Source organism: Rhamphochromis sp. 'chilingali' (assembly GCF_963969265.1).
Source record: "Rhamphochromis sp. 'chilingali' genome assembly, chromosome: 14".
NCBI lineage: Eukaryota > Metazoa > Chordata > Actinopteri > Cichliformes > Cichlidae > Rhamphochromis > Rhamphochromis sp. 'chilingali'.
Genome location: NC_137941.1, coordinates 11,157,963 through 11,181,760, shown reverse-complemented (window position 1 = coordinate 11,181,760; position 23,798 = coordinate 11,157,963). Strand labels below are relative to the sequence as shown.

At 39.7% G+C, this 23,798-nt stretch overlaps 1 protein-coding gene across 4 annotated transcripts in view; it reads right to left on the bottom strand.

Moving 5' to 3' along the window:
• Positions 1-22,823, bottom strand: part of LOC308409327 (alsin-like) — a 33,469-nt gene extending 10,646 nt beyond the window's left edge. For 3 of the 4 annotated variants that reach the window (XR_013974005.1, XM_080901979.1, XM_080901980.1), the window contains exons 1-29: positions 22,634-22,823; positions 20,615-20,791; positions 18,221-18,381; positions 17,913-18,137; positions 17,271-17,461; positions 16,927-16,959; positions 16,642-16,842; positions 15,427-15,527; positions 15,142-15,335; positions 14,883-14,970; positions 14,561-14,742; positions 11,404-11,572; positions 11,064-11,160; positions 10,613-10,690; positions 10,224-10,445; positions 9,876-10,047; positions 9,588-9,783; positions 8,872-8,937; positions 8,527-8,686; positions 8,170-8,301; positions 7,293-7,421; positions 7,003-7,026; positions 4,150-4,220; positions 3,414-3,480; positions 3,118-3,287; positions 1,987-2,052; positions 1,679-1,777; positions 1,229-1,393; positions 905-1,016 (exon numbers count right to left, since the gene is read on the bottom strand). Coding sequence is in view for 3 of the 4 variants with exons in the window: in XM_080901979.1 (XP_080758105.1) it covers positions 905-1,016; positions 1,229-1,393; positions 1,679-1,777; positions 1,987-2,052; positions 3,118-3,287; positions 3,414-3,480; positions 4,150-4,220; positions 7,003-7,026; positions 7,293-7,421; positions 8,170-8,301; positions 8,527-8,686; positions 8,872-8,937; positions 9,588-9,783; positions 9,876-10,047; positions 10,224-10,445; positions 10,613-10,690; positions 11,064-11,160; positions 11,404-11,572; positions 14,561-14,742; positions 14,883-14,970; positions 15,142-15,335; positions 15,427-15,527; positions 16,642-16,842; positions 16,927-16,959; positions 17,271-17,461; positions 17,913-18,137; positions 18,221-18,381; positions 20,615-20,634 (3,591 nt within the window). In the remaining variant the exon portion in view is untranslated. The remainder of the gene's footprint in view (positions 1-904; positions 1,017-1,228; positions 1,394-1,678; positions 1,778-1,986; positions 2,053-3,117; positions 3,288-3,413; positions 3,481-4,149; positions 4,221-7,002; positions 7,027-7,292; positions 7,422-8,169; positions 8,302-8,526; positions 8,687-8,871; positions 8,938-9,587; positions 9,784-9,875; positions 10,048-10,223; positions 10,446-10,612; positions 10,691-11,063; positions 11,161-11,403; positions 11,573-14,560; positions 14,743-14,882; positions 14,971-15,141; positions 15,336-15,426; positions 15,528-16,641; positions 16,843-16,926; positions 16,960-17,270; positions 17,462-17,912; positions 18,138-18,220; positions 18,382-20,614; positions 20,792-22,633) is intronic. The other variant, XM_080901981.1, reaches the window with a different exon arrangement.
• Positions 22,824-23,798: the final 975 nt, after the last annotated feature.

The following is a 23,798-nucleotide window of genomic DNA, read 5'->3' as shown; positions in this document are numbered from 1 at the left end:
GAGTTGCCCACCCCTGCTTTAGACTGTGGAGAAAGAATGGAGTGCCCGGAGGAAACCCACAGAAGGAGAACATGCACACAGAGGGCCTCTGACTGGCTGGTGGATTCAAACCCAGGACTCTCTTGCTGTGAGGCAACAGGGCTAACCACTGTAACGCTGATACTGGAGGGCAGAGAAGTGATAGGTGTGATCATCTCGCAACAACTGAGACAGAATTTACATCTACATAACCATAAAAGGATTAAAATGACCATGTATTTTAAAAAAGCATGCTTGGGTAATACTGGGGTTTGTATATGTTGTTTGGCTGAGATGAGCCTGATGTCCTTTGCTGGCATGTTTAGAGTCTACTAATGGGAGCAGCAGTGGGGTTAGCATATTTTAAATTCTGCTGTTTGAAGAAGGAAAAGCATGAGCTCTGAGCGCTCTGCACCCCTCTCCGCCATCCCAGGACCCCTTCTGGTATGTGCTTCAGTGACATCAAAGAGAATCCTTTTTGATGATAAGCAGGATAAGTTATTTAATTATTACCTGCCGCATGTAGGATGCATTGTGTAAAATGCATTTGGTATTTTATCAACACACCACAGGCCTGCAGCTACTACCTGTCAGCACCAACAATTCAAGCCTTGTTACACCGCATGTCTCCCAACTTATCTGTTATTTCAGGTGCAGGGGTTTGTATATGCTTATTATAAACTAAAAGCTTTTTTAGAACTAACACATAGGATGAATAAAGACAAAAATGCATTTGTAAATGTTCAAACTAGTTTGTTTTTTTTCTGCACATGTATTTAAATAAACCAGCAAAAAACCACTTATTAAAATGTACTCAAACTCACTCATCAGCTAACAAATTTGTAAGCACATATGTAAGCAGATACATATTTCAGGGTGTACTTACGCTCATTTTGTTCTCTCTGAAAGTTCCTTCAAAGTACACACTGTGCTGCGTGATGACGACCGCACTACCATGCCGCTGGTCATCCAGCCACATGCCCATGTACTTCTCACCTCTGGGGGGAAAATGAGATCAGGGACTGCTGACAGGAGCATGTCTTTGATACAAAATTCATTCAATGATAGGCCATCTCTAGAAACCAGGACCGATATCGACTACTGTGAACCGACCATTAGACGAAACCTTGCTCCGTCCTACCTAAGGAGATGCGTTCCACATTTAACACTTCTGAGTTTCCATATTTCTAAAATATGGGGTTATTCAGACCTTGTGATGTCATCGTAGACGCCATATCCTGTCTTCTTGTCGTGGACCCACTGCCCGATGAAAACACTGGAGGAATTCCTCGCCAGTTTCCCAGAGCTCAGCATGCCGTAACCGTGCCGCTGCCCATCGCAGAAACAGCCCTCGTACACCTCGCCACTTGCATACCTGAGTATGACACATATACAGCAGCCTTCTGTGTTAGTGTGCAGAGCCCACAGCTGTGGCCACTTCAAAAAAAAAAAAAAAAACACTGTGGAGACATGATGTTTTATTTTAGTTCCACATTTGCTGACCCAAGACATTTGTTAATAAGAGCCGATGTCTTTAAAACTTAAAAAGCTTTTATATCTGTATATGGACGTCCAGCGCTGCTACTTAACACCTGACTAAGGCAACACGTACAATTTGTGCTATCTCACACCAGAAAGTTGGTAGAAAATGTGTACTGACTTGTACTTGCCAAAACCATGGATCTTGCCCTCTCTCCACTGTCCTTGGTAGGTGTCGGTTTTATTCAGTAGTTTATTAGGGATCACACAATCTCCATAGCTGGGAAAAAAAAGTAACAGTTAGCAAAGATCAGAATCTGCGACGTGGATATTTAAAACATGCCGGAGGTGAAGTGTAGGGCAATTACATCACTATTTCTGTTTCTTTTTTATCACATGACCAAAGGCAGGAAGAGCAGAGGTTTCTTACTGGAAATGAACAACATATCCAGTAACCACCTCTGTATAAGACCAGGTTACTGTACTGACCCATCCTCCAGTCCATTCTTGAAGTTCCCCTTGTACAGTCGCCCATCCGGCCACTTCATGGTTCCTCTGTGAAGGAAAATATAGCTTCTGCTTAAACCATTTAGCCAGCGTCATCAATTAGGCTCCCCACACAAAGAAGGAATTTACACAAGAAGGCTGGAAACAGTCTTTTCTTCATTCATGCTGACTTCACTTATTGGTTTCTAGTGATTTGATTCCTCATTCATGCACATTGCTCCTCTTTGACCTAAAAACATAATGACTTCAAACCTGCGTATTGAAGAAGTGGCTCTGCTTTTTAAATATATATAAACATATTTTACATTAATCATTGTTTCTAAGAGATTCCAAAGACATAAAGTTAGATTATTTGTTTTGTACAGTGGTCCCTTGCTATAACGCAGTTCGCGGCCTCGCTGTTTCGCTGATTTTTTATGTCCAATTTTGCATGTTTTTTTTTTTCTTACAACGCATTGTGTTCTGCACCCTGATTGGCTGTAGACCACTGTCAATCAATCTCGTGCCGTGTCTCCTGTACACTAAAGAATGCGTTCAGCTTGACAAATTTACACAAATCTTCAATCGCTAACAGTGTGACACTGAAGTGCTGTACTGTATGTTTGTAAGTTTTCTCCCCGACAAACACAACAACGTCGACGAGGCGTTTTGCACTGTCAAAGGCAACAGCGGGTGCTTTTGGTTTCATTCTATAATACTGGACTTTTTTTTTTTCTTTGAAGTTTTTAACTTTGAGAGTGTTTAAACAAGAGAGTAGTAAGGGGTTTTACAGCCTTAAAACATCTATAATAATTGTAAAAAATAAAGTTGGATACTTCGCGGATTACACCTATCGTGGGTTATTTTTAGAACATAACTCCCGCGATAAACGAGGGACCACTGTATTGCTAACTGGCTGTTTTTTGGTATTCAAGTTGTATTGGAAACCTATTGAGTTGGGCACATTGTTTTATGCATTTATGCGTGACAAAATAATACAGTTCCATTAAATCCTGTTATTATTGTTTGATTTTACAGGTGTATTAAATGAGGAACATTTTTAATGTTCTCCTAAATGATGCCTTCAGGGGCCCTTAAAGAGAATGCCAAAAACATACAAACATGTTTTCTAACCTGCCATGAACCCGTCCTGCCAACCAGCTCCCGGTGTACTGAGCATCTTTGAACCGTTCGTCTGCCGTGAACGTGTAGGAGGCCGTGCGAGTCATTGCTGGTGACGACCCCTGACCTCCGCCGCCCAGTATCTGATCCACTGTCTGGTTAAGAGATCGTAACCACTTGTTCTGCAGAGAAAGAAGCACAGAACCGAAGGTGACGCTTTAAGACGGAATTCGATCTCAAAAAAAACTTTTTTTACAAACTGATTTTGAAAAACTGAGCAACAGTAATGGTTTAAACCATAAATGTACCTTTTCCTGCGGTGTTGAGGCCACCAGGGTGAAACTCTCCTCTGGACATGTTATTTTGAGGGCATGACTGAAAATATGCAGCACAAGAGCAATAATTAACTTAATTGGTACAAAAAAAACAAGGAGGTGGATCTTTTAAATATTGTATTACAAATGACATCCAACTTCCACTCCCTAAACGCTTTGTAGGCTGGAGGTCCAACTTAAAAATATTTCTAGAATTAGATCACTCTTGTCTCCTGCTGATTTTCATAAGGTCATGCAATGCTCTGCAAGCTGGAATAAGTCAGAGCTCACTCCACTGATCCCAGCTGCTCAGATTTTAAAATCTGACTCATAAATAAAAAGCATAAATGACATCCTTATAAGTACATGAAGTGCTTATTACCATCTTATTAGTCTGGGGGTTGAACGGGACTCTACTGGCTATTCTGGGGTCTCAGCTAGCAAACAAAGGTGACAAATGTACCAGAACTTTTAAAAGTAGATGATTTAAAGAGCAGTAGGTTTCATGGGAAGTTAACCATAACCATGGCTTAATGTTTTGCTGCTTGTTGCCTATCCAATGAATACAAAGTAAATTAAAAGATTAAAAAAAGATCCCCGCATGGATCTCACTGCTCCCATGTTGCTGTTGAGGCTATAGTGTTGCATAAATGTTTTTATCAGAGCGACTAACATTCCTTTACTTCGCATTAGTCAGCATGTAGATTGATTTCTACAACAACAAACTCACAGTCCGCTGCCGTTTTCAGTGACCGGTTTCACCCACAAACAGGTCAGAGGGTAGACGTGATGAGTGGAGAACTGCACACAAAGAGGGAGAGCAGCACTTTTTCTGTAATTCTCACATATTAGGTAACAACGCGCTGTCTGAGATTACAAAACTTTAGAAATGATCAAATCTTACTCTGTGTGTGTGTGTGTGTATGTTAGAGAGGGAGAGAAGAGGATAGATGACCAAAAGATATGCCTTTATAACTGTCTGTGGTTTCCTGACTGTGTGCTGGTAAATTGGGGAAGTCCAACGTCTTTTGAGTTCAGCTACACTACCCTACATTAATAAGGCAGTTTCCTCTATAAACTTATGACCTTTTATGATGTTTCAGTTGTTTTCAACATGACTTGTGTTTTAATATTCAAAGTAATTGACTGTTTTAAATTCCTTTTTATATCAATTACAGTTAAAGGTCCATAAAAGCTTGTTTTTTTAACTACATGAGATGTAACCATTAAGTTGTGTGACTCCTACAATATAATCCTGATTTAAATTTGGATGACTTCTCCTTCAAGGACTTCTGCTGCTTTTAGGTCTATCTGTAGAAGTCTTGTTCTGACCATTTGAACATGTGAGCTGAAAACAGAAGCATAGAAATGACAACCATGCTGGACGTGGACACACAGAAGTGAGTGTTGGACCTGTCAGGGTTTCACCCTTGTCTTTGATCCATGAACAGGATTTTAAGGGATAAGCAGGGGTCCATTTTTTGACCCTCGGAATAGCATTTCTGCTTTTTGCAGATGTAGTTCTGTTGTCTTTAGTGGTGCGTGACCTTCGATTTTGTAGCCAAGTGTGAAATGGCTGCGATGACAATCAGCAGCTCAAAGTCTGAGCGCTGTAAAACAGTGGAGTGCTCCCTCTGGATCTGGGAAGAGACGCTGCCCCAAGTGAAGAACTCTCATCATCTTCTTTGCCAGTACTGAGAAGATAGAGGTAGACCAGCAGAGTGGTGCAGCGTGTGACTGGATTGTCATGACAAATTCGTTTTCTCTTGAATGACTGGATAGTAAAGCGAGAGTTCCAACTCTCACCTATGGTAAGGAGATCTAAAAACCAAACAAGTAAAATCACCTGAAGATCTTCTGGGCTAATTCTTAGGGAAACTCAGACATCCAGAAGGAATTTGAAGCCTTTGCGCCTTTGTGTGAAAAAAGAAGCTAGCAGAGATGGTGAAGCATCTGCTCATGGATGACTCATGAATGGAGGGTTTTTGGGCACATCTAACATCTAAGAGTGAAAGATCCAGAACTCACTGAGAGATTTTATATCTCATTGGGCCTGGGAATTCCTCATGATCACTCAGGAGGAACAGGAAAGAGATGCTGGGGAGAAAGATGTCTACAATATCCTGCATAACCTGATGGCAGATAAGCAGAATTGAGTTGGTGGATGGCCGGATGGGTAGACGGACAGACAGATGGATGGATGGATAAGGTGAAGACCTTGAAGGGGAACTGACCAGCTTTAATTTTTGATTGTCATGGGAAGAATGAACATTTCTTAGTGCACATTGCATACCAACCACATTTTACAATTATAAGACTTATTTATGATGCACAAAATGACTTTTAATACATCAACGGTTGCTCAAAGTTTTAACTCACAACACGTGACATGAGCCCAACACACCACACCACATCAAACAGGAAACAGAGTCTCAGGAAGAAACTGCTCTAAAACCAAAAAAAGTAGCCAGAGAGGACAAGCTGACAGTAAGTGTAAGAATAAAGAAGCCATCATCTGGAAGAAATCAGTGACAGTCTCCTTGTTTAAAGCTAGACCACAGCAGTGAGAGATGCATCCTTTCACCATCACCCTTCCAAGCTCTGAACTACTGCAGCTATGACCTCATCTACTTTCACCACTAACTAATGTTGGAAAATTTTCTAAACACAAATGAATCCACACACAGCAGCCTGCTGAGCAGCAGCTGGACAGAATCAGCCATCAGGACCACATGCACAGAATAAATGTTAACACAGGACATCTGTAATGCTGGAATATTACAAAGGCCAATGATCACTGTTTGTTTTAGCCTCATTCATGTTAACTGAGTGGACAAAATATTAAAAACAGAGTATTAGGGAACATAATGGCCAGCAATTCTGACATCAAAGGAAAAATTAATTTATGAACAACGCAAGCCATCGTTCATCATTATACAAACAGACAACGAATTCTTAGTTTAGTTGTAGATCAGTCGATAGTTTGTTCTGTCTTTTCATTTACTATCAAAGGACTGACCAGTTGCCATAGATGTGATCCCACCAGTGAGACTCTTGTCTCTCAGGTAGACCAACTTCAACTCCACCATCTTATTCTGCTGTGAAGATTTGGTGCAAGCTGGAGGGCTACTCCAACTAGAGGTGAATAGGTTTGTGTGCTGCCAACCCAAGCTCAACAAGGCTGCAAAGCAGAGCATAGACTAGTGTCGCCAAGTGCTACTCAAGAAGATGGAGCTGGAGCATGTCCACAGGATGAGAGACTCACTGGTGAGCCAGTTAATTATTCGGCCTATATGATATTTGCAGAGCTCCTATTTCTGCAGGGGAAAAAAATCACCTCAGATCTTTGAACTAACAGAAGAACTTGCTTCTGAAAGTATATAAAGCCCCAGATCTTTAAGCACCTGTAATACCTGTCCTGTATTAACATTTATATAGCTGCATTCAAATCCTAGTTGATCCTGTCAGAGTGGAAGCACTGAACAGATGCCGGCCCACCTACAGTATGCTGCTGCAGCTCAAGCTCAAGCTCAGTTACAGTTATGTCTGTTATTGGAGGTAAACTGGTGGAAGGGATACTCACGAAGCTCTGAGAGGGAATTGTACCCTGAATAAAAGACACAATGTTCATATGTAAGCTTCAGCTGTAAATCAATGCAGATGACCAGAAATCACTGTCAGCAGAGATCCTTTGGGTTTTCTCTGGTGTACAGTGAGTGTTGTTGTTGTTAACAAAAAAATGAAATAACGACAATTTTAAAAGACTTAAAGGCTCCTTTATACACTGCTTCCCCCAACATGAATTTATGCTACTAACATAAAAAAGAAAAGCACTTTAATATATCTGATTTCATACTGACTTATTCTGAGTACCTGTGTGTGCACCAGGGCGTCATTGAACAATATGAACCAGTGATTTGAGAACCGCCCGGCGTTCTGCGGAGTCAGAGATCGGTTGCTGCTTTCACAGACCACACGACGCCTAGGAAGACGCAGGCACTCCTGAAGAACAAAATCACACACATAAATTTCCTTAATAAAACCCGGAGTACTCTGGTAGCTCATAAGCTGCAACACATGTCTCATAACTTAATGTGTTTTCACACAGGATGTGGAAGAGGCTGCACTCTGAAAACCATTACTTTCAACAGACTGTACTGCACAATGATGGGTTTCTGCTTTGCAGAGCAGCGTGCAGTTCAGATGCTCTTGCAGACACCTTGATCAAAGTGCAACAAATTTAAATATACGGTGATTTATATTTGTCTGGGAATTTGATGAATTTACAAGAGGAAACCCTTGGAAACAGGTTTCTGTGCAAGCAGACACCTCAGGTGTGTGTTTTTACACACCAGTTGCTCTACAGATCTATTATAGTTCTTTAACAACTGAAGAAAGGAGGTGCAGAAAAGAGACTGACATCCAACTGAAAGTATTCAAAACTGTACCTATTTGTTTTGTCTTTGAACAGCATGCTACACCCATCAGTGAGAACTACCCTATTACTTTAGCCAATGAAATGCAGGGCAGGGCTGTTCAGGGCAAGTTAATACTCTGGGAATCAGCTCAGTTTGAAAAGGAGCACTTAGAGAGTGCTGCCAGGAAGGCTAGTGGCTCTAGGGAGTGAAATAAAATTTAGAAGCACACTTGTTGTCATGGGTTAAAACCTCAAAGGAAAGCATAGTGACTAATGTGTATAGACTAGAAAAAAATTACAGGATGCAGGCACATAAAACAGAGTTGTGCTCACAGTAGTTTTGCCAGAGTGGGTCTTCCAGAACAGGAAGGTGGTTTCAGCCTCCTTCTTCCTTCTTAGCAGTGATGAAGACAGGGACTCGCAATCTTTATGACCCTGATCAAGGGACTTATACTCCACAGTTAACTGGGGAGAAAAGGAAAGACAGCACGACAGAGAATTTTGTACACCTGAACATATAAAAGACTTGAAGTCAATATAGTGACATTAACAACCACTTGTTCTAATGTTGCTCAGTCATGGGAACGAAACAGAAAGTGAGGGAACGGAGCAAGGGAAAGAGAGAAGAAAAAGAAGGGGGAAGGTCAAAAAAGTGCTTGAGACAAAAAGAGAGAAGAGAGATTTTCTCACCACATCATAGCAGGCCGCCAGTTTGAGCAGGGCTCGGCTGTACTGGTGGAGCTGCTGCAGAGGCCAGTACAACATTGAAACCAGATCAACATCACCACTGGCTGACTGATCTGATACGGACAGCTGAGTGAGCAAAGTCTGCCGAAAGTCTAAACTCTCACTGGGCAGGAACAGAGACAGGCAGAGACAGATACACTCTTAGAATAACACGTCTGTCAAGTGACTGGGATAAGTTTTATGCTTTTAGTTTAGTCACAAAAGAAGAAAACATACAAGAACGTGTATTTGCAAATGAAGAGAGCTGCACTCCTACAGTGAGCACTTAAGAAAAATAAAAGTGCTTACAGCGAGAGTTTGTGAAGTGGTTGGAATCCGCCCATTACTTGGAAATCACCAAGTGAAGAAAAAAACCTAGAGTCAGACAGAGTGATTTTAACTTAGATTTTACCCCTCAGTGACACACAAGATACACCTTTACAAAGTCAAGTGAACTTGCAAGAGCTTAAACCCTCCATCTCAAATTAGAGGCATTTGTACTATTAAAGATCATTTGAAATATGTTTGTCTTCCTGGCTTGTTTCTTTTAACTATCTATAAGCTTAAACAAGATGTGATGAAACCTAATCTGATCACAGCGTAAGTATGTGTGATCCCGAATTTCAGGAGGGTTTGCTTGTATGTAAAGTAATTCTAGCCACAGCACTATAACTGCTTTGTAATGCATGAATAAACAAAGCATCATGAATGTGCAGCTGACAAATCAGCAACAACTGTGTGATGCGATCATGACAACATGGATCAAAATCTCTGAGATATTTTTCCAGCATCTTGTTGAATCTATGCCGCAAATAATTAAGGCAGTTCTGAAGGCAACCTGCTACAAGTAAGGTAACTAATACAGTCACCAGTGAGTGTAAAAACTGAAAAAAAAAATGGAGAAAAGGGGATAAAAAGGCATCACAGGGATTACTGACATAAACATGAGTATGTCTGTTCATGTTTTCTTTGAGGGAATCACATGATGGGACTTTTGTTTGGTGAGACAAAAAAACCCAACTCACCTTTTGTATGTGTCAATGAAATACTCTGTGTGTGTCAGCAGGGGAAGGGTAGTGACATCACAGCCCTGCACGTTATGCAGGAAGTAGGTGAGTGCTGTGGCATGTTGGCCAATCAGGGTGCTCAGCTGAACAAAACTCTCACAGAGAGAGAAGAAGAGATGAGAGCACTGCTCACCCAACACTGGACACAAACTTTCTGCAGATGAGAAAACACACACACACACACACAAACACTAATTTTAATAAATGTTTTAATTAGGCAGAACGAGGCAGTAGATGCTCTCTGACCTCTTTTACGCAGAGGGGTGAGGAGGATCTTCCTGACGCTGCTGCACCAACAGTACAAGTGCCTCTCTCTGGAGGCCAGCTCGTGGATAGCCGAAATAAAACCCATGACATTGTGGTCTGCCAGCACCGCACAGCTCTGACCTCCACTGCACACACTGCTAACGTAACCCATCTACACACACACAGCAAAAACAAGAGGGTAACATTTAGGTTACAATTACAGTTAGAGTTAGGCTGGTGTGAGTAAGAACTTCCATCTCATAAATATGTTCGTGCTTTAGCGGAAAAAATGCTCCACCCATCATTTTCCTTACTGTCTGTGTTAAGTTGCGCTTTGGACCTACAAACCTCAATGCAGAAGGGCAGCAGGGTGGGCATGACTGTATAACGCTCCACTCTGTTGGGTGACCTCTTGCTTGAGCTTTCACTCTGGTTTAGCCTCTCAGTTTGCACTGGCTCCTTCTGTTGGCCGCAGTACAACAGGACTGGCTGCACACAGTCTCCATCAGCCAGGAGCAGGGTGTGGCTCTGACCGGCTGACAAGTCCCAAACACGAAGCCCATCAGACAGCTATGGTGGTCCACCCACAACGAAACAGAGTAATATTAGGAAATGGATGGTGTTGCTATGTTTTCCTACATTAGCGAAAATAATAATCTATGTGAATGACTAAATCTTTGGCTAGAAGTGTGAAATGTGTGAATTAAATTTTAAAAAATGGGATGAGATTTCTGTACCTTCGCCTGCTGAGGGACAGTGACGGGGCTGTTCACGTGGCCGAGTTGTCCACACATGTTGCTGCCCCATGAGTACACCTACAGCACAGAAGAGATGAAATAGGGGGTGAGCATGCACTTACATACAAGTAATGCTTGAAACTTGAGACCTTGAAAAATAACATGATTAAAGTATCATAAGACAGTTAATTACATCTTATTTTTAAGATTGAGTCACAAAGGTTGATGTTTAATTAGGATGTCTATTAGCATTTTGTTAAAGCATAACTCATCTTTCTGGACTTCTCATTAAAACATACAGAAATGTTAAGCTCATCTCAGCATGCAAGTACAAGTAGCAATATTTAGTAGGGTAAGGTCTCCAGAGCTTGGGAGCATTTAATGTCAAAGGGGGTACTTAGAAATGGCACCTGTTTGTCTAATCATGCTAAGTGTGTGCCGTTTTTGTTACCTGGCACTGAGCAGTGAGAGCCAGTGAATGGTGCGAGCCTGCAGCAACTTTGATCACTTCTTCACCTGTTAAAGACTTGATGCATAGAGGCTGGAGTCTGGACACACAAACACAGTTCACTCGAATCTTGTGGTTATAATTTCTTTCTTTACACATTTCCAACTAATTCAATTGAGCATTTCATCCCAAAAGGTTGTATCTAATTGTCTTTTAATGTAATTCTGTTCAATTCACCTTTAAATAATAATTATGCTTATTACATCATCATAGACATATCGTAAATACAATATAGACATTTTAATTTTAAATATCACTGTTACACTTTATTTTTGGTCCCCACCTGGCGAGCTGATCTCCATGACCAAGTTGTCCCTCAGAGCCACGGCCCCAGCTCCAAATCTCTGTCTCCAGAAATGGCAGGCCATCTTCTGCCTCCTCTGGTGCTCCAGCCGGAGCCCCACCAGCTGAGGACGGCCTGCAAGCACAAGGGTGTCGCCTCCGAGGAGACCCTAACGGAAAAATACACGAGCAGAGTAGAGTAAAACTTTAATGTCCCTGTGGGGGAACCTGCTTTGCAGAGAGTAGTCCATGTATAAAAGATGCTTGGGATTCAATATGATGGTTTGTCGTTACATTAAGACTACCACACCAGCAAATCACAGAATAAGAAAGCATTGACTGAATAAAAGAAAAAATACACTAGGTGAGGACATTCAAATAACTGAATCCTCACATAATTGTCATATTTGAGCATTTATCTATATTGTAAATTGAGTTTTTCATTAAAATTACATAACTCTAGTACAAAATGTTTTTTGTCAATGTTTCAGAATGATCTTGAAATCCTAAAAAAGCCTAGATGGACTTGAGCAATCTTTGAGTAATATGAATGTTATTGCTACAGAATACAATCTGCAGTGTTTCCCACAATCAGCTGAATCAACATAGCTTCAGGATGATCCATTGAAAATGAATTCAGACTGGCCAAGGGGCGACTCAACAGATAAAGACGCCAGTATCTCCCAATATTTTGAGCATAAACTAAGGAAGGGGATCGTTATTGCTTGTGAAAACAAACTTTCGTGGCTCTTCTGAGATTTTAAGAGATGTCATTAATTCAGAAAATTCAGTGTTTATGTCTTCTCTGCAAACAAACTGCATCAGAGTTCAGTGCAGTGTTATTGACCATGCTACATGAGCAAACGCAAACAAACCGCACCCACAAGGGTTTGCATGAACACACCCTAACGACTCACAGAGCTTCACTACTTCACTGGAATCAACATGTGCCACCTTGTACCTACAAAATACTTAAACTAACCGGGAGCTGAGTCAAGCTGTTGAACCAGGATAAGCAGGCACAGAGCAGAAAGTCACAACATCAATAAAAACATTCTGCTATTCAATATATCTAATATATTATATTTTTTTTAAACAAGGCTTTTCAGCAAAAACCTAAAATGTCAACGTGGTTTTCATTTCTGCGTCGGCTGACGAGACACTTTCATTTTTACGCTCCTGAAACTCCTGGAAAACCAGAAACTGAGAGTCTGCCGGCCCTTGTATGGCACAATCAATGTATTTCATACAACCCTTATTAAGTAAAGTTATTTGAAATCATTAGCACAGTCATCAGAAATTACCAGTACTAGTATTGGGATAGAGTTATATAGAGAGAGTATAAGGTGTTTGCTAAAATGGGAAAACTGTGTAAACTTGAATCCTAAAAAAATGAAGAACTCTAGGTCTAATTCCACTGAAAATGCAACATGAAAAAGTGAACTGAAATAAACCCATTGCGGGTTTACTTCTTATTCTATCAGGTAGTGAAATTGGAGAAGCAAAAGTATGTGGCACAATAATCCATTCATCTCGATTGTGTTGTTTTAATAGAGGCTAGAAGGTAACGTTTTAATTAAAATCTGATAAAATGCCTGTTAAAATATTCTTATCATATTCCAAAACAGCTTTCCTAAGATCCTCTGATCCAAACAAAACAAAGGAGGTAATTTATTACAGGACACCAAATGTAAAATTAGATGTCCAGCAAGCTTTACAACATTTCATGACTTATTACAATAAAATTCTCACAAAGTTCTTTCAAGAGTTGAGGGCTAAAGACTTGGTTGAATTAGGTTACGCGAGAGTGTGGCACTTACTAGTGATGATTAAACTTAAAGGTAATATTAAAAGTAAGATGATTAGTAATGCATTATTATATCTTCACAAAGACAGCCAAACAAAATTAGAAATTGTGTGGGTGCTGCTCATCGAATGTATGTGATAAACTGATCATCAGCAGCTGTCACCACCTCTACAAATGCAGAAGTTTTGGCAATTTTCTGGTCTGGAGCATTCAGTTGTGTGTTAACACAATCCCACAATCTTCCCATGAGTGGACGTCCCAAGGAATTCACCCAAAGGTCAGACCATGCAATGCTCAGATAAGTTAGGCCTCAGTTAGCATGTTAAAATATTGCGTTCATGAAGAGCGGTCCAAAATTCCTCCACAATGATGTGAGAGACTGATCCAGTCATACAGAAAATAGTTACTTCAAGTTATTGCTCCTAAAGGAGGTTTTACAAGCTACTGAATCATGAAGTGCCCTTAATTTTTAAGATGGCTGCAAACAGTCCTGTGAAAACTTTCTTTGCCCCTCCTCCCCGTACACAGAGTGGATCAGGCAGAGGGCCACTTGTAAATGAAAGTGACCCAAAGTATGAGAACGGATAACCCAAATAATCTCATACTCTGCAAAGCACTTACACATGTCCCCAGTAATGCAAGGGCCAACACTGACTGGACTGGACAAGCAGTTGTCAAGATAAGCACAAAACAGGTAGATGTACAGAGAGATTTCTCAACTTATTGGTGAGACCAAATGACATTTTCAGGCTACTTGAATGTCATTTTTTATAGAGATTGAGAAATGCTTTAATAATGAAAAAAGATATATTCAGAAAGCAAGAATAACCTTGATTGACTTATCAGTTTATTGAACACATAAGCTCAAGTTTTAAAAGATATGTTGGTCTTAAATGCGTCAAAGTGAAATGCAAACACAGGCAGGAACTGCGCTGTGTGTTCTGTTGCAGGTAATCGACAAAAGTGCCAGATAGCGTATAAACGTGTTCAGTCCATACTGCTATATTTCACTAATTACTAATGTAAAAAGTTAAAATTCATAATCAAACACAATCCTAACAGCAGTTCCTGTAGTTCCAAAGCTAGAACTACAGGAATTACCTCTTGTTTGTTCATTTCAAATACAAGTACAGATGCAAAAACACTAACAGCTGTGGTTTTACACAGAATCAAATGGTGTGTCTGTTTTTTTGTTAATAGCTTCTCAGTGTCTTGATGAAAAGCTATGCTAACAGTCTCCTGGCTCCATATTTTGAGTTTGGGGAATCTTCTCATCTCACTCTTGAAAGTAAAGTAAATAAGCTCATTTCCCAAATGTACAGTTAAGCTGTTCACACCCTATCATTCCTACCGTGGGTGGGTGTTCCAGGAAGCGAGCTTCTCCTGCTCGTTGCCGTTTTCCCCTTCTGGTGTATGTTTGTGAGACTAGAGCTCTTCAGTCCCTGCAGGGACGGCTTTTCCTTCTCCAGACAGAGTCGAACTTCATTCAGACACACTGGGGAAGAGGAGTGTGACCCAGACAGTCCACTGTTACTGTGGAACAGAAGGTCAAATGTTAAGCTGCTAATACCCTGAAGATAACAGACATCCTGGCAGGGCGTGTATCTGCATTAGTCGACGATTATTATTCATGCTTTGCAGTTCTGGGACACGGTTTTGAAACACAGTCTTACTTGTGCATTTGTCTCTTTGTATTTAAGTCATCTTTGTAACTGGAAGTCAGCAGGTCAGAGGAAGGAGTTGAGGAAATGCAGCTGTCGTCTGGATAGAACAGATAAGAGAAGAGAAAACATTACAGAAAGCAGCAAAAAACAGCAATTGAAAACAAAGGAATGAGTGAAGGATGAATCAAGAAGAGAAAAACAGTCAATTATATTAATTGTTACATTAAATGATAAATTTCAAAACATCGAAGAGACGAATATCACAAACCTGAGGTGTGGCTGCTCAGTGAGTCAGTGTCTTGTTTATCTAATGACTGATCAGAGAGTTCCTCAAGGAGATTTTGCAACTCCAGGTCTTCAGAGAAGTTCTTGTTGGTTCTCCAGCCTGACAGCAAGTGCACTTTTGGGCTGCCGTCAGTCTCTGTTACACTGTCAGTTTGACCCTGAGATTCAAGGGTTGGGCTAAAGTTTTCCAGTGGAGGAAAGGCAAGGAAAGACAACTATGAGAGTTAGGAATTATTTTTAAAATTAAGTGAGTTATGTAGTAACGTACTGTTTAGTGTTAGATTTGCTGTCATCAGAACCAGGACTGCTGCTTGCTGATGTTGCTCCAGCCCGGAGCCTTCGTCTGGGTCCTCGAACTTGGAAAGACGTCTGTGAACACAAAATGACAAGGGGTATCACACATTGTTGAGAAAGCTATGGTTCCTGATTATGTAAATTACTTGTTTTTAGTCAATTTTCAACAATTACACACCTGTAAAATGTTGGAACTGGACATTATTCAGATTAACAGGATGTTGAGGCTTTATATACACTCACTAATGCGATAAAACATCATGATTGCACCGCCTAACACACTGTTGGTCATTTACATGTCACCAATAGCGACCAACAGTGTGTTAGGTGGTGACACATTCAGTAGTGACCCATTCAAATAACTCTGCTGCAAGGGAGGGAGGGAGGAAGTGGCCTTTTTATGACCGGTCAGTTTCCTTCACACTTCCTGACTGGCAGCTCTGATTAGCTGTGCCGTACCTTTTTTTTTAAAGCTACATTTTTATTTTTTTATTTTTTTACATTTTTTTACAAAAAATAAATAAATAAAATTCAAGAAATTACCTACAACCATATCCTTTTTGGCCTCATTACACAAGTAAAACTGAACATCAGTATACTTGTGGAATGTATGCCAGAATAACTCTCACTGTTTAGAGTTTTATTCCATGCTTCCCACTTGACCTGGTCAAAATTAGCGGATTTGGACACAGAAAGAATCACAGATAGAAGATGAGCCTCAAATTAAAATGTAGTTATAAAGAAGAGCTTTCATATGCTAGAACTTGTTTTGACCACCCATGCCACATGATGGTGTGACTCTTTAAAGTTCACCCCGTGTATTATCAGAATTTAAACATACAGGGCACTGATGCTTGTTTCTTTTTCTCTACATTTTTCTACAGAAACTGTGATGTATCCTTTAATATTGATGCTCCAAGACAGTTATAGAAAAAAGCTGAACAAAAATTATATTTTGGCTTGAGATTGTGATAATTGTAAAGTGCTCACATTTGTTTTTAAAGACTTCAAAATGCGTTTCTCCTGTACTTAAAACTCCTATATGGAATTAATAGCTGCATTCATCTTATTCTAGAGTATTCACAATAATTTGCTCTACTGTTGTAAGTACTGGCAGTTATTTTACAATTTGTGTAGTCCCCTTTTCATTATTGTTCTTTTACTTATTCCTGTTTGTATTTTTATTTACCTCTCCTTTCATCACTTCAGTTAACTCCACTCCGAGTGGGCAGTAATGAGAATCCTCAACTGCTGAGAGCTCCTCCCTTTCTGTCACCGAGTAGTGGGGTGACTGGCCTCGCTCCTTCTTCTTAGGGGCATGCTGGGTATTATAGTCCTGAGGAGGTAACCTGCGGACAAGAGCCAGGCTGTGGTATGCACCGCAGGCCACCTGCAGGAAGAAATACAGCCAGTAAAGCTAAAACAGAACATCACAGCTTTGGAGGTTTAACATGGCAATGAAATTAGATTTTACCTGAATCACATGTCTGCCTGCCAAGTGTTCCACCTTTGGACACAGAGGATAAAGAACACAAGAGTAAATGAACCATTTCATAAATTAACTAATACTTTAAAATGTCTAATATTATTAACATGTACTGAGAAAACGGTTTAACCATTTACACTCGAGCACCTATTTTCCTGTTTTGTGATATTTGTATGAGCTGTATAAATAAATTAGTAGTGACACTTGTTTAACTATTGCTACAGCAGTACTTCATGTCATTTAATTCATTAACAACTTACAACTACATTTAACAGGGAAGGTTTTTTAAATCTTCATTCATATCTATAACAGGAAAAGAGTTGTAGTATTACCTTCTGTGGTTTCCCCACAGGGAAGGTGTTGGTGACCAGGCCGAGTTGGCAGCCACTACCCCACGCCCACAGCTCGTTCTGAGCTGACAGAGCCAGGCTGTGTTCCCGTCCACAGGCAAGGTCCACAATTCGAACCACCACTGGAGGAACGACCTCACCGTCCACCACGATGACAGGACAAGGCTCTGGAACTGTGGGGTAATTTTCTGTTTCATTTAAATCATATTAAGCCTGACATAGAAGTAAATAAATGCCTCTTTTTAACTGTTTCATCTAATTTAACAAGTTTTTATTTGTCAACCTCATATCTACTATCACCATTGGTGCTTTAAAAATCAGTTTTAAGGCCTCATAAACACGTAGCTGGTAAATTAATATCAGCATTTATAAAGAACGTAAATAAAAAAATAAACCATGTTGCAAAAAATGGGAGGAAGCACTGACAGAAAATGGAAGTTTCACAACAATGGATAAAAGTAATGAGAAAAGAAAGTGTTGAATCTCTGACAAAGAACAGAAGTAAAAGATAAGCGAGAAAGAAGCTGACGGAGGTAGTGAGGAAGGAGGGAAGTTACAATGGAGAGCAGAGGCTGAACACAAGGGTAAAAGTTAGGAACATTCAGAAGAAAGGTGTTAACTAACCGGTGATGTTTGTGACTGTACCCTTCTCTGTTTGCCCACACTGTCCTGCAGTATTCTCCCCCCACATGTAGACGCTACCCTGCTCGCTCAGTGCACCGCAGTGGAAGCCGCCAGCAGCCACACGGACCACCGTCTTTCCCAGCAGAGAGACCTCTGGCACCGGAGCAGACACGGGGACGCTCAGATCCCTCCATAAAAGCTCTCCAAATGAATACACCTGACCACCTGAAAGACAGTAACATCTGAGAAGAAATGCAGTGATGAAGCATAAATGAAAGTGGGGCCTTCTTTACTACAATCAAACTTACCCTGTGCGAGCAGGAGGCCGTGGTGTTCCCCCAGGGAGACCTGCAGCACGGGCCTGGACAGCAGCACCCTATCTGGACAGAGCTGCCTGCTGTGGCCCGCTGAATGCCAAACATGGAGGAGTCCTCGGTCTGGAAATGTGGGAGCCTGCTCATCTGCGAGGCTGCAATGAAGCGTGAAAGATTAAATAAGCAAGTCTTAATAAGTCTGTGCATTCAGATGTGATCAACCTGAACAGATTCTCCAAATTCTGCACCTGGAAACCACTACTGCAGAGATTAGATGTGGTTTAGTGACACAACTTTGAGTGACAGATGGATTATATTCCATCACATCCATCTGTCAAACAATAATTATTTGCTCAATGTCTGCCGGCCCTGACACGCAATTTAGTTTTGAAGTAGACGAACAAGTCTGTGCAGCTTACACAGCCCTCATACTGAACTAGACACAAATATATGACAGGATTGGGACTAAAAATTAGCTTAGGGTATAGAACTTGTGGCATGTGGCACGTGTTTATGATATATACACATGTTCCTGTACCAATAAACAATAAATAAACAACTGAGTATAGGCACACCTAGTAAGGTTCTGATATTCCTGTTTGTATGTAATCAAAGCTGAAAATGTTACAGATACAGGATTTCTGAGTATGTTACAATAGAATTTATTGTTTCTCTGCACTTTAATGGGGAACATAATTCACAAAATAGACATCATGTAGTATTCAATAACAGTGGAATTTACTGACTGAAACTCTAAATTAATCAAGATTGTATTTACTGAGGGCACGGTCAAGGGAGCACAGACAAAGGTATCTCCCCCTGCTCACCATCAGCTTTAAGGCACTTCAGCACTGGCATTACTTTTCAGACCTAGAAGCTCTGTCTATTCTTTTTATACAGTACAAAACCAAACCAAAACTCTCACATTATTAAAAAATGTACTTCTGGTATTGTGTATTTTCTGTGTGATTATGAAATGCACACACCACTGTGGGAAACTTTTGAATAACCCCTCATTTCTTCATATTTTGCTTTCAATAAGTCAGACTTCTACATTTTTTAAAGTAGTCTTAAGCAATAGTTCTTCAAGCTTTCTGGAGATCTCTGAATTCTTTTTCTTTGGTCATTCCAGTCCCTGTATCCGGCCATTTTAAGATTAATGCTTATTTGGTTTGGTTGTTAAACTTACCCTATGAATCACTAAAGTATTAAAAAGGCACCTAACTCAAGAGATGAACCATGGTTAGGGTAAACACATAACAGTGAAACTTGCCAAAGAAGCAATTCTTAAATTTCTATCTTTATATACTCTCTTACAAGCAGCCTGGCACAAAACACATCATTTGTTCCAGTTTCTTTATTTGACTCTACAAAAACATTGGAGGAATCACTAGCTACACTCCATGAGACAGGAAGAGGAAATGATGGATGGAAATTACTGGTGTGGTTTACAGGGTGGAAGAGCAGGGCTTTGAGGAGCTGGTTAAAAACATCCCAGGTAAAAAATATTGTTTAGTCTGTAACAATAGTGTGCAGCTTCTGAAAAAGTTACAAGGTTAAGTTAATTTATTTTTTCATTTCTACATTTTAATTTAGGTAGTCTGTAATAATAGACAGCATCAGAAAACAAGGATGCCCATCATTTACTTACAGTTATGAATGTTGATGCCTGTAATCATCAGTAAAACCTTGTTCAGAGCTTGTTTTCCTCTATTATCAGAAATATCAGAATCAGATGAGAAAATTGAAGAGCAATTCTCTCAGTTCAAAAGAAGACACAGTCACTCAATAAAATTTTATTTAATTAATATAAAGAAATGAGGAATGACTCAAGACTTTTGCACAGTGCTGTAGTTATAACCATTAGCATAAAAGTTTCGCTTGAGCTGTAGTGGAAATGAAATTATAGAAGAACTAATGTTTACTGGAATACTTATTTACTGAACAGAAAAGGTTCAATAAGTAAGGTTTAATTAAACTTTAATTGTTATTGTTTTTGAGTAAATGTCCACCAACAGTGATTTTTTTCTTATGTTCTCTTCTATGACTTTCAATATCCCTATGAGAAGAGCATGCTTGTTTACATTTCTGTATTTGTGAATGTCAATATATGCCCATTTGTGAATATACGGAGCTAATGAGAGCTTAATAAAACACACAAAAAAACTTGTAAGTTGCAAAGCAGTTTCTCTTAGATTAATGGTATGAACTTTGTGTTTTAATGTACATAAATAAAAGCTTAACACACTGCTTGAGAGATTGTCCAAGATTAAATGAAGGCTAAAGGTATAAAGGATCTTGCTTTTATGTTCAACATGTTTCCACTTAAAACAAGTTTCTCAGAGATTATAAAGCCAAGGTCTGCTGAAAGCGCTCCTATGTGCTTACCTTGCCTCTGGAATCTCCATCACTTCAGGCTCCCCATTCCTCAGTACACTTATGACACTTGTATGTTCATTTCTTCAAAGCTCTTCTTTGTTTTCCCTCTGAATGACTCAGCTGATAGGAACAAAGTGAATCCTCTGTCCTGCTGCAGTGCCTCGTTGGTTTATCAGGCTCCAGGGGCTTATTTGGTACAACAACCACAAAGACACATTCAGTTTATCACTTGATGCAACTCTGGCATGTACCAAAAACACTTAAGTCATTATGTCAGTTGGTTTTCTCTGGTTCAGATGTAATAACATGCAATAACATTTGTCCCAATGTTTGCATATGACTGAAATGTGGTCAAGAGCTGTTTTCCAAGGCATTTATTTACAATTGTCCACTATTCAGGTGTAAGTTTTTAATTTATTTTTTGTTTATGGCCCTTTATGTGGCTGCACATAAAGGGACAATAACCAAATCTGTAACACAGAACAGGGTAAAATATATTAGAAAACATTAACACTGATTTTCAGCCTCTTGTGCAGCACCCTGTACCCTAATACATCACTTTATTACATGAAAAGTGACATGGTGAAGGAAGCGATATTTACATAGATCATGTATCACATAAATCCTGTTCTTCAGTTTACAGGAGATATACTCTTTGATGTAAACATAGTTTCCATTGATCAGGTTGTTAACAGACTTGATGTTTTTGATGTAATCACAGTTTATCCAGGTTCCTTTACTGTGGTCTCAGAGTACTGACATGCTTAAAGTATCCTGTCCTTGACACTTTGTCTTTAAAAGTTCACTTTTAAATATTAATCATTGTAGCCTCACAGAAAGAAGGTCCTTGGTTTGAATCCACTGAGTGAATCCAGAGTAAAGAGAAAGGCACCTGTTTCATTAGGCCTCATTAGGCCAGCCAAGATTTGCTGACTGAGTCTATGTGGTAGCCATGAGAAGGTTGTTCCCCTATGACAATGGGGACTCCAGCCCCCCCACAGCCACAAACTGGATAAGCATAAAAAGATTGATGGGCAAACAGAACATGCCCTATATCCATCCTATTTATTATGTTCTATCATCATTGCCATTTTCTAGATAATAAAGTCCTAAAGAAAACTACCTGAGCTGGCTGCTTTGCACTTTTATGGGTATATCTGGTATCTGGTAATATGGCTCTATCACTATGGACTCTCAGGAGTGAAGCTCAAGCTAACATACAATGACCCATGCTTTGAGTCCCTAAAATAGTTGGATGTCTGATCTCTGACAGAACTTGTGGAGGTCTGTAAAAAGCACAGTTTGGCAGGTAGAGCAATGATATTATATTTACAGCTTCTGATATCCAGAGGACATAATATTCTTTAAAACAGTCCAGATCAGGTGAATGGTATTACAGTTATTAATGCCTATTATGGACAAACACATTTTCATCCAAATTCTGCGCGAAATCCCCCACTTTTATATTAAAAGAGAGAGCCTCTTAATATTATATTTTAAAAAATGTGACGGTGACTTATGAACATAAGTAACTCTGCTTTTAACATTAACTTTAGCTCGACTTCTTAGTAATTTCTTTCTCAAAATTTGCCAAACATTTCACCTTTGGTTCTTCACGGCGATTAAATCACTTATATACGAAATACAAACACATTACAACGTTGTAATGTGATCATCGTTAACTAAAATCGATGCTTTTACATTAAAGGTCAGTTTAATATGACTACGTGTTTGTTTGTTTGTTTGTTTGTTTGTTTTTAGCTCTATTTACAAAACAGTGGCGGCAACAAAACCCATATCTAATCTGTCTAATAGCTATCTAATCTCGGAAGCTGTTTACTTTCACAGACTGACAGCCATGCTTCTTCTGTCACAGAGTAAAGACAGAAACAACTGTGATCATCTTCTTTTTTTTTTATTTATTCCCCTGACAGAATTTCCTACACTATCTAAGAATACGAGAGAAAAGCGAATAAAGAAGTTGGCTAGCTCGATGCTACAGCTGCTAAAGAAGCTAACTAAACTCACCGAGCGCCCGTTTGAAGTCGGCGGAAGGCTGCGGAGATTTGTGCTGCGGTCACTGTGAATAAATCCGGAACTGTGTCCAGGTGTCACAGGAGGGGCACCGAGCTACGGCATTTCTTTTTAGATTGTTATTTATTCAAATCAGTGCAGCGCAGTGAAAGCAGAAGTGGTGTAGTTGTTGTTGGGAGGAAACTCTGCGATGGCATCCGTGCAGGGACAAACTTTACAGCGGCGACTCACCTGTTGCTGCAGCACGCGAAAGAAGCTCTAGTATACAGAAAGAAAAATAGGGTCTACTGTAGCTCTGTTTCCAGAATGCAGTCTGAATGGCGTATCATCTTTTTCAAATCCAGTTATCTGTTTTATGTGGAGACTCATGAGTGCCAAAATGAATTATAGAAATACAGATTAAATAATTAATTAAACGTGACATCAATTCATTGAAATGTTAAATAAGTAAACAAGTATTTTATTAAATCTTTTAAATTAAATGAATAGCTATTTAATTAATTATTAAATATATAATTAATTCTTTAATTCTTTAATTCATTTTGGCACTCTGGGCCCTCCACTATTGAGTTGCCTAGCCATGTCTAGAATCTGGGCTTGGGTTGCTACTGGTCCCACCTGATGTATAACCAGTTCTCTTAACTGGAAGCATTTATATTGAATATTCAGGTATTTGCACTTTATTTGAGTATTTGTTTTTTCTGACAAGCTTTTACTTTTACTGCTTACATTTTCAAACAGACTAGGGATGGACGGTAATTCGTTAATGCACTAAATTCAGTAATTACATTAGAATTATGTTATAACTTGTGTTAACAAAAAGGTCTTCAGTTATCTGCATGCTGGATGGATAGAAATGAAAAAGCTCCCATCAAACAGCATTTTTTTTCTTCCTGTGTACTTGATTGATAATCAAATGACATGCTAAGTAACTAAAGCTTTAAGATAATAGAATAAGGGCCAGAGTTGCTAAACAGAATAAAATAGCATGTGAGCATGATCCCCAAATAGTTCCAATAGGTGTGGTTAGTTTTACGGGTGTTTCAAAAAGCTGTACTATTTTCTTATCGCATGTCATGGATCGCTGTGTGGCAGGCAGGAGGAGGACCCAAAATGCAAAACTCACAGACACGGGGATGAACTCAAAAATTACAGCTTT